The sequence below is a fragment of the Carcharodon carcharias genome, chromosome 33, assembly GCF_017639515.1.
Source record: "Carcharodon carcharias isolate sCarCar2 chromosome 33, sCarCar2.pri, whole genome shotgun sequence".
NCBI lineage: Eukaryota > Metazoa > Chordata > Chondrichthyes > Lamniformes > Lamnidae > Carcharodon > Carcharodon carcharias.
In genome coordinates, this window is record NC_054499.1 from 5,098,999 (window position 1) to 5,108,658 (window position 9,660).

A 9,660-nucleotide genomic window follows, 5' to 3' on the forward strand; every position below is an offset into this window, starting at 1 on the left:
ACAAGGAAAAGGGGAGCAGTCTGCAGGGTAAAGGGGAGCAGTCTACAAGGAAAAGGGGAGCAGTCTGCAGGGTAAAGGGGAGCAGTCTACAAGGTAAAGGGGAGCAGTCTGCAAGGTAAAGGGGAGCAGTCTGCAAGGTAAAGGGGAGAAGACTGCAAGGTAAAGGGGAGCAGTCTGCAGGGTAAAGGGGAGCAGTCTACAAGGAAAAGGGGAGCAGTCTACAAGGAAAAGGGGAGCAGTCTGCAGGGTAAAGGGGAGCAGTCTGCGGGTTAAAGGGGAGCAGTCTGCAGGGTAAAGGGGAGCAGTCTGCGGGGTAAAGGGGAGCAGTCTGCAGGGTAAAGGGGAGCAGTCTGCAGGGTAAAGGGGAACAGTCTGCAGGGTAATGGGGAGCAGTCTGCAGGGTAAAGGGGAACAGTCTGCAGGGTAATGGGGAGCAGTCTGCAGGGTAAAGGGGAACAGTCTGCAGGGTAAAGGGGAACAGTCTGCAGGGTAATGGGGAGCAGTCTGCAGGGCAAAGGGAAACATTCTGCAGGGGTGGGTAAAGGGGAGCAGTCTGCAGGGTAAAGGGGAGCATTATGCAGGGTGAAGGGGAGCAGTCCGCAGGGTAAAGGGGAGCAGTCCGCAGGGTAAAGGGGAGCAGTCCGCAGGGTAAAGGGGAGCAGTCCGCAGGGTAAAGGGGAACAGACTGCAGGGTAAAGGGGAACAGACTGCAGGGTAAAGGGGAACAGACTGCAGGGTAAAGGGGAGCAGACTGCAGGGTAAAGGGGAGCAGTCTGCAGGGTAGAGGGGAGCAGTCTGCAGGGCAAAGGGGAGCAATCTGCAGGGAAAAGGGGAGCACTCTGCAGGGAAAAGGGGAGCAGCCTGCAAGGCAAAGGGGAGCAGTCTGCAAGGTAAAGGGGAGCAGTCTGCAAGGTAAAGGGGAGCAGTCTGCAGGGTAAAGGGGAGCAGTCTGCAGGGTAAAGGGGAGCAGTCTGCAGGGTAAAGGGGAGCAGTCTGCAGGGTAAAGGGGAGCAGTCTACAAGGAAAAGGGGAGCAGTCTGCAGGGTAAAGGGGAGCAGTCTACAAGGAAAAGGGGAGCAGTCTGCAAGGTAAAGGGGAGCAGTCTGCATGGTAAAGGGGAGCAGTCTGCAGGGGTGGGTAAAGGGGAGAAGTCTGCAGGGTAAAGGGGAGCAGTCTGCAGGGATGGGTAAAGGGGAGAAGTCTGCAGGGTAAAGGGGAGCAATCTGCAGGGTAAAGTGGAGCTGTCTGCAGGGGTGGTTAAAGGGGAGCAGTCCGCAGGGTAAAGGGGAGCTGTCTGCAGTGGTAAAGGCGAGCAGTCTGCAGGGTAAAGGAGAGTGGTCTGTAGGGTAAAGGGGAGCAGTCCGCAGGGTAAAGGGGAGCAGTCTGCAGGGTAAAGGGGAGCAGTCTACAAGGAAAAGGGGAGCAGTCTGCAGGGTAAAGGGGAGCAGTCTACAAGGAAAAGGGGAGCAGTCTGCAGGGTAAAGGGGAGCAGTCTACAAGGTAAAGGGGAGCAGTCTGCAAGGTAAAGGGGAGCAGTCTGCAAGGTAAAGGGGAGAAGACTGCAAGGTAAAGGGGAGCAGTCTGCAGGGTAAAGGGGAGCAGTCTACAAGGAAAAGGGGAGCAGTCTACAAGGAAAAGGGGAGCAGTCTGCAGGGTAAAGGGGAGCAGTCTACAAGATAAAGGGGAGCAGTCTGCAAGGTAAAGGGGAGCAGTCTGCAAGGTAAAGGGGAGAAGACTGCAGGGTAAAAGGGAGCAGTCTGCAGGGTAAAGGGGAGCAGTCTGCAGGTGTGGGTAAAGGGGAGAAGTCTGCAGGGTAAAGGGGAGCAGTCTGCAGGGGTGGGTAAAGGGGAGAAGTCTGCAGGGTAAAGGGGAGCAATCTGCAGGGTAAAGTGGAGCTGTCTGCAGGGGTGGTTAAAGGGGAGCAGTCCGCAGGGTAAAGGGGAGCTGTCTGCAGTGGTAAAGGCGAGCAGTCTGCAGGGTAAAGGAGAGTGGTCTGTAGGGTAAAGGGGAGCAGTCCGCAGGGTAAAGGGGAGCAGTCTGCAGGGTAAAGGGGAGCAGTCTGCAGGGTAAAGGGGAGCAGTCCGCAGGGTAAAGGGGAGCAGTCTGCAGGGTAAAGGGGAGCAGTCTGCAGGGTAAAGGGGAGCAGTCTGCAGGGTAAAGGGGAGCAGTCTGCAGGGCAAAAGGGAGCAGTCTGCAGGGTAAAAGGGAGCAGTCTGCAGGGTAAAGGGGAGCAGTCTGCAGGGGTGGGTAAAGGGAAGCAGTCTGCAGGGTAAAAGGGAGCATTCTGCAGGGTAAAGGGGAGCAGTCTGCAGGGTAAAGTGGAGCAGTCCGCAGGGTAAAGGGGAGCAGTCTGCAGGGTAAAGGGGAGCAGTCTGCAGGGTAAAGGAGAGTGGTCTGTAGGGTAAAGGGGAGCAGTCCGCAGGGTAAAGGGGAGCAGTCTGCAGGGTAAAGTGGAGCAGTCCGCAGGGTAAAGAGGAGCAGTCTGCAGGGTAAATGGGAGCAGTCTGCAGGGTAAAGGGGAGCAGTCTGCAGGGTAAAGGGGAGCAGTCTGCAGGCGTAAATGGGAGTAGTCTGCAGGGTAAAGAGGGGCAGTCTGCAGGGTAAAGGGGAGCAGTCTGCAGGGTAAAGGGGAGCAGTCCGTAGGGTGAAGGGAGCAGTCTGCAGGGTAAAGGGGAGCATTCCACAGGGTAAAGGGGAGCAGTCCGCAGGGTAAAGGGGAGCAGTCTGTAGGGTAAAGGGGAGCAGACCACAGGGTAAAGGGGAACAGACCCCAGGGGTAAAGGGCAGCACTCTGCACAGTATAGGGGAGGCGTCTGCTGAATAAAGGGGAGCAGTCTACAGGGTAAAGGGGAGCAGTCTGCAGGGTAAAGGGGAGCAGTCTGCAGGGTAAAGAGGAGCTGTCTGCAGAGTAAAGGGGAGCAGTCTGTGGGTTAAAGGGGAGCAGTCTGCAGGGTAAAGGGGAGCAGTCTGCGGGGTAAAGGGGAGCAGTCTGCAGGGGTGGGTAAAGGGGAGCAGTCTGCAGGGTAATTGGGAGCAGTCTGCAGGGTAAAGGGGAACAGTCTGCAGGGTAAAGGGGAACAGTCTGCAGGGTAAAGGGGAACAGTCTGCAGGGTAATGGGGAGCAGTCTGCAGGGTAAAGGGGAACAGTCTGCAGGGTAATGGGGAGCAGTCTGCAGGGTAAAGGGGAACAGTCTGCAGGGTAAAGGGGAACAGTCTGCAGGGTAATGGGGAGCAGTCTGCAGGGTAAAGGGGAACATTCTGCAGGGGTGGGTAAAGGGGAGCAGTCTGCAGGGTAAAGGGGAGCATTATGCAGGGTAAAGGGGAACAGTCTGCAGGGTAAAGGGGAGCAGTCTGCAGGGGTGGGTAAAGGGGAGCAGTCTGCAGGGTAAAGGGGAACAGTCTGCAGGGTCAAGGGGAGCAGTCTGCAGGGTAAAGGGGAGCAGTCTGCAGGGTAAAGGGGAACAGTCTGCTGGGGTGGGAAAAGGGGAAGAGTTTGCAGGGTAAAGGGGAGCAGTCTGCAGGGTAAAGGGGAGCAGTCCGCAGGGTAAAGGGGAGCAGTCTGCAGGGTAAAGGGGAGCAGTCTGCAGGGTAAAGGGGAGCAGTCTGCAGGGTAAAGGGGAGCAGTCTGCAGGGCAAAAGGGAGCAGTCTGCAGGGTAAAAGGGAGCAGTCTGCAGGGTAAAGTGGAGCAGTCCGCAGGGTAAAGGGGAGCAGTCTGCAGGGTAAAGGGGAGCAGTCTGCAGGGTAAAGGAGAGTGGTCTGTAGGGTAAAGGGGAGCAGTCCGCAGGGTAAAGGGGAGCAGTCTGCAGGGTAAAGTGGAGCAGTCCGCAGGGTAAAGAGGAGCAGTCTGCAGGGTAAATGGGAGCAGTCTGCAGGGTAAAGGGGAGCAGTCTGCAGGGTAAAGGGGAACAGTCTGCAGGCGTAAATGGGAGTAGTCTGCAGGGTAAAGAGGGGCAGTCTGCAGGGTAAAGGGGAGCAGTCTGCAGGGTAAAGGGGAGCAGTCCGTAGGGTGAAGGGAGCAGTCTGCAGGGTAAAGGGGAGCATTCCACAGGGTAAAGGGGAGCAGTCTGTAGGGTAAAGGAGAGCAGACCACAGGGTAAAGGGGAACAGACCCCAGGGGTTAAGGGCAGCACTCTGCACAGTATAGGGGAGGCGTCTGCTGAATAAAGGGGAGCAGTCTACAGGGTAAAGGGGAGCAGTCTGCAGGGTAAAGGGGAGCAGTCTGCAGGGTAAAGAGGAGCTGTCTGCAGAGTAAAGGGGAGCAGTCTGTGGGTTAAAGGGGAGCAGTCTGCAGGGTAAAGGGGAGCAGTCTGCGGGGTAAAGGGGAGCAGTCTGCAGGGGTGGGTAAAGGGGAGCAGTCTGCAGGGTAATTGGGAGCAGTCTGCAGGGTAAAGGGGAACAGTCTGCAGGGTAAAGGGGAACAGTCTGCAGGGTAAAGGGGAACAGTCTGCAGGGTAAAGGGGAACAGTCTGCAGGGTAATGGGGAGCAGTCTGCAGGGTAAAGGGGAACAGTCTGCAGGGTAATGGGGAGCAGTCTGCAGGGTAAAGGGGAACAGTCTGCAGGGTAAAGGGGAACAGTCTGCAGGGTAATGGGGAGCAGTCTGCAGGGTAAAGGGGAACATTCTGCAGGGGTGGATAAAGGGGAGCAGTCTGCAGGGTAAAGGGGAGCATTATGCAGGGTAAAGGGGAACAGTCTGCAGGGTAAAGGGGAGCAGTCTGCAGGGTAAAGGGGAGCAGTCTGCAGGGGTGGGTAAAGGGGAGCAGTCTGCAGGGTAAAGGGGAACAGTCTGCAGGGTAAAGGGGAGCAGTCTGCAGGGTAAAGGGGAGCAGTCTGCAGGGTAAAGGGGAACAGTCTGCAGGGTAAAGGGGAACAGTCTGCAGGGTAAAGGGGAGCAGTCTGCAGGGTAAAGGGGAGCAGTCTGCAGGGTAAAGGGGAGCAGTCTGCAGGTGTGGGTAAAGGGAAGCAGTCTGCAGGGTAAAAGGGAGCAGTCTGCAGGGTAAAAGGGAGCAGTCTGCAGGGGTGGGTAAAGGGGAGAAGTCTGCAGGGTAAAGGGGAGCAGTCAGCAGGGTGAAGGGGAGCAGTCCGCAGGGTAAAGGGGAGCAGTCCGCAGGGTAAAGGGGAGCAGTCCGCAGGGTAAAGGGGAGCAGTCTGCAGGGTAAAGGGGAACAGACTGCAGGGTAAAGGGGAACAGACTGCAGGGTAAAGGGGAACAGACTGCAGGGTAAAGGGGAACAGACTGCAGGGTAAAGGGGAGCAGACTGCAGGGAAAAGGGGAGCACTCTGCAGGGAAAAGGGGAGCAGCCTGCAAGGCAAAGGGGAGCAGTCTGCAAGGTAAAGGGGAGCAGTCTGCAGGGTAAAGGGGTGCAGTCTGCAGGGTAAAGGGGAGCAGTCTGCAGGGTAAAGGGGAGCAGTCTGCAGGGTAAAGGGGAGCCGTCTGCAGGGTAAAGGGGAGCAGTCTGTATGGTAAAGGGGAGCAGTCGGCAGGAGTAAAGGGGAGCAGTCTGCAGGGGTAAAGGGGAGCATTCTGCAGGGTAAAGGGGAGCAGTCTGCAGGGCAAAGGGGAGCAGTCTGCAGGGTAAAGGGGAGCAGTCCGCAGGGTAAAGGGGAGCAGACTGCAGGGTAAAGGGGAGCAGACTGCAGGGTAAAGGGGAGCAGTCTGCAAGGTAAAGGGGAGCAGACTGCAGGGTAAAGGGGAGCAGTCTGCAAGGTAAAGGGGAGCAGACTGCAGGGTAAAGGGGAGCAGTCTGCAGAGTAAAGGGGAGCAGTCTGCAGGGTAAAGGGGAGCAGTCTGCAGGGTAAAGGGGAGCAGTCCGCAGGGTAAAGGGGAGCAGTCTGCAGGGTAAAAGGGAGCAGTCTGCAGGGTAAAAGGGAGCAGTCTGCAGGGTAAAGGGGAGCAGTCTGCAGGGGTGGGTAAAGGGAAGCAGTCTGCAGGGTAAAAAAGAGCTGTCTGCAGGGTAAAGGTGAGCAGTCTGCAGGGGTGGGTAAAGGGGAGAAGTCTGCAGGGTAAAGGGGAGCACTCTGCAGGGTAAAGTGGAGCTGTCTGCAGGGGTGGGTAAAGGGGAGCAGTCTGCAGGGTTATGGGGAGCAGTCTGCACGGTAAAGGGGAGCAGTCTGCAGGGGTAAAGGGGAGCAGTCTGCAGGGTAAAGGGGAGCAGTCTGCAGGGGTAAAGGGGAGCGGTCTGTGGGGTAAAGGGGAGCAGTCTGCAGGGGCAAATGGGAGCCGTCTGCAGGGTAAAGGGGAGCAGCCTGCAGGGTAAAGGGGAGCAGTCTGCAGGGTAAAGGGGAGCAGTCTGCAGGGTAAAGGGGAGCAGTCTGCAGGGCTGGGTAAACGGGAGCAGACAAACCTTCTTCAGGACTTTTCCAGATTTCCGCTTGTGCACCGTAGCGGCTATGGCGTATGGAGGGAATTCTGTCCGCATTCCGCTGCCCTTGGGAAAGGGGCTTAACGTTACCATGGTGCTCGCCATTTGTGACACAACCTCCAGTACCTCTGGCTGGTGCAGGTCAGTGTGCAGCAGTCCCAACACTTTCCTGATCTTCAAGCCTGCGGAAACACAGCACAAAGCAAACCCCTTATGACAATCACGAGTTGAAGATCCTGTTCCCCCTTCAGCATTAAACTCCATATCGCAGGCAGCCGCACCGCTCGGCACTGCTCAGTAACAGCTTCCGAAATCCAGGCAGAGCCCGAGTCCAAACCCCCTCCTCTGCCGACACCCATGGCTCATTGATGAAGGATGGAGCCACCAGGGGGTCGCCGACCTCTGACCCGTGCCTGGTGGGGGAGGTCACTGACCTTTGACCTGTGTCAGGTGGGGTCACTGACCTGTGGCCTTTGTCAGGCGGGGTCACCGACCTGCGGCCTGTGTCAGGTGGGGTCACCGACCTGCGGCCTGTGTCAGGCGGGGTCACCGACCTCTGACCTGTGTCAGGCGGGGTCACCGACCTGCACTGGCCACTCCTCGCTGGAAATCCTGGAGAATCCGACAGAGGTGACCAATCTGCTTCCGTTGCAGGATCCAGCTGAGGGAATCCAGTACGACTGTGCAAGGCTGTGGAGAGGCTTCCTCCACCGTGCCGATGCAGCGGAGAAGTTCCTGTGCGGTGAAGCCGTCGATGGTGAATCTCCCGGTCTGGTCCCAGTTCAGAGGATCACTGAAGCCATCGTGAAAGTGTAGCCTGTCGGAGAGGAATTCACATTAAATCCAGGGCCCTTACCAGGAACTCCAGCACGCGTGTCAATTCTACCAACCGGCAGCAGCGGCCGGTCGACTTTGGGGGACAGCACACCTGAGGCTGAACTCAGATCCCTGTGCAGGAGGATCCCAGTAGGAATCACTGCTTCAGGAACCGGGATCAGGAACCCCAGCTGACTCACGCCCCCCCCAATCTTTTCTTTCTGATTGGGAATGATCGAAGCAGCGGAGATGGGAGCTTGCTGTTCTTCATGCCTCGCCCAGGAGGTGGGCAGTAGCTTGCTCTTCTCCCTCCCCACAAGCACTGAGGGGGTGACACCGTTTCCCTGGCCCACCTTGAAGCCAAACCCACACGAGGAATCTTACCTTGCCCTGACACCATCGTCCAGGCCATTGCTAAACTCTGACTCGGAGATTTCGAAGTTAAACACGTGGACAGTCTCCCCCCTGCCGACAAAGGAAGATCCAATTATGAACAACACCAACCAGCCAACAGGAGCAGTGCAACAGAGAACAATAGAGCACAAGAAGTGACCAATCAGCCCATCAAATGCCAATGCTGGCCCTTTGTAAGAACTATCCAATTAGTCCCACTGCCCCCCTTGCTCTTCGCCCATAGCCCCTGCAAATTTTTCCCCTTCAAGTATTTATCCAATTCCCCTTTTGAAAGTTCGTATTGAATCTGCTTCCGCCGCCCTTTCAGGCAGCGCCTTCCAGATCACCACAACTCGCTGTGTAAAAAAAACCTTCTCCTCATCTCCACCTCTGGTCCTTTTCCAGATTCTCTTCAATCTGTGTCTCTCTGGTTACCGACCCTCCTGCCACTGGAAACAGTTTCTCCTTATTTACTGTACGCAAACCCCTGATGATTTTGAACAACGGAGACTGAGCATGCTCCCGATTCCGGGCACACGTACTCACCGCAGGGCTGCACTGCTGAGAAAACTCTTCAACAAACTCCGGCCCTCACACTCGAAGCTGTCTGCAGCAGGAAGAAAGGAGGTTACAGGTGATCCGAACAGACAGCCAACTCCCACCCCCTCCCCGACGCCGGGGGTGGTGCCTCCTGGCAGATCGCAGCCGGGTCAGGGATGGTGTTACCCCCCCAATCGGCCAGGGTGACCTGCACTATCTCGACTGCCAAGGCAGCACCCAGAATCCTACAAGCCTTCACGCCAATGAGAGTCCCTGACCGAGGACAGGAGGAATACAGACAGCAGAGAAGACCATTCCGCCCATCATGCCTGTGCTGGCTCTTTGAACGATCTATCAAATTATTCCCACTCCCCCTGCTCTTTCCCCCCAGTCCTGCACATTTTCCCCTTCAGGTATTTATCCAATTCCCTGTTGAGATTTCCTATTGAATCTGCTTCCGCCGCCCTTTCAGGCAGCGCCTTCCAGATCACAACAACTCGCTGTGTAAAAAAAACCTTCTCCTCATCTCCCCCTCTGGTCCTTTTCCCGATTCTCTTCAATCTGTGTCCCCCTGGTTACCGACCCTCCTGCTACTGGAAACAGTTTCTCCTCATTGACTCTATCCAAACCCCCTCGTGATTTTGAATGCCTCGATTCAATCTCCCCCTTAACCTTCTCTGCTCTGAGGAGGACAATCCCGGCTTCTGAACACAATGGGGCAAAGAGACCAGACAACAAATACAGGGATTGGAGGATAACAGAGGTGAGATTGGGGGGGTCAGAGGCGAGGTGGGGGGGATCAGAGGTGAGATTGGGGGGGTCAGAGGTGAGATGGGGGTCAGAGGCGAGATGGGGGGGTCAGAAGTGAGATGGGGGTCAGAGGTGTGATGGGGGTCAGAGGTGTGATGGGGGTCAGAGGTGAGATGGGGGGTCAGAGGTGAGATGGGGGTCAGAGGTGTGATGGGGTCAGAGGTGAGATGGGGGTGTCAGAGGTGAGATGGGGAGGAGTCAGAGGTGAGATGGGGGGGTGGTGTTGAGGGAGAGGCTGGGCCTCGGGCCCCGGGTCTCGGTTTCGGTCCCGCTGAGCCCGGGGCCCCCGGTACCTGCGATCAGGAGCAGCCCCGCCGGCTCGGGGCCGCCGCTCAGACCCTGCAGCATCCCGAGGCCTAGCGGCGCCTGGGGGCCGCCATTCTCGTCGCGGGTTGATAGCGTCACGGGGGGCCTGAGCTGATGGGGGCGACGCGCGCGATGACGTCACCGGGCGGCCTCCCAGTGGCGCCTGAATAACAAAAAAAATACAACATTTATTGTGAAATTTCCCACAAAGAAACCGCCCCAAAGCTCCAGGTTATTATGAAGCTGAAATATTTATTTAAATGTTTCATTCGCTCCTCCAAATTCAAAGAAAATCCATTCAACACAATGAGTTTCTTATATTAAATGAATTTAAACAATTTTCTTCCCCTAACAAACAGAGATTTAAGCGACAATTGGAATCCATTCAGCCCATCAAGTCCCTGCGATCACCTTAAACTGTTTCTCAAATTTGT

General features: G+C 56.6%; 1 protein-coding gene across 1 annotated transcript; it reads right to left on the bottom strand.

The window, feature by feature from the left end:
• Nucleotides 1-1,911: 1,911 nt before the first annotated feature.
• elp5 (elongator acetyltransferase complex subunit 5) lies at nucleotides 1,912-9,361 on the bottom strand. The gene is made up of 6 exons (XM_041178738.1): nucleotides 9,214-9,361; nucleotides 8,117-8,177; nucleotides 7,562-7,642; nucleotides 6,946-7,178; nucleotides 6,344-6,543; nucleotides 1,912-1,971 (listed from the first exon to the last, which is right to left on the bottom strand). Exons 1-6 carry the CDS (start codon nucleotides 9,266-9,268, stop codon nucleotides 1,912-1,914), a joined length of 690 nt encoding a protein of 229 aa, XP_041034672.1. The 5' UTR covers nucleotides 9,269-9,361.
• Nucleotides 9,362-9,660: the final 299 nt, after the last annotated feature.

Excerpts from the sequence above, each read along its gene's own strand:
- elp5 (XM_041178738.1), bottom strand. The coding sequence starts at position 9,268 with ATGCTGCAGGGTCTGAGCGGCGGCCCCGAGCCGGCGGGGCTGCTCCTG. Across the intron at positions 8,178-9,213 it reads GGGGCTGCTCCTGATCGCAG|ACAGCTTCGAGTGTGAGGGC; the intron begins GTACCGGGGGCC and ends TTCCTGCTGCAG. Across the intron at positions 6,544-6,945 it reads GCGAGGAGTGGCCAGTGCAG|GCTTGAAGATCAGGAAAGTG; the intron begins GTCGGTGACCCC and ends GTGTTTCCGCAG.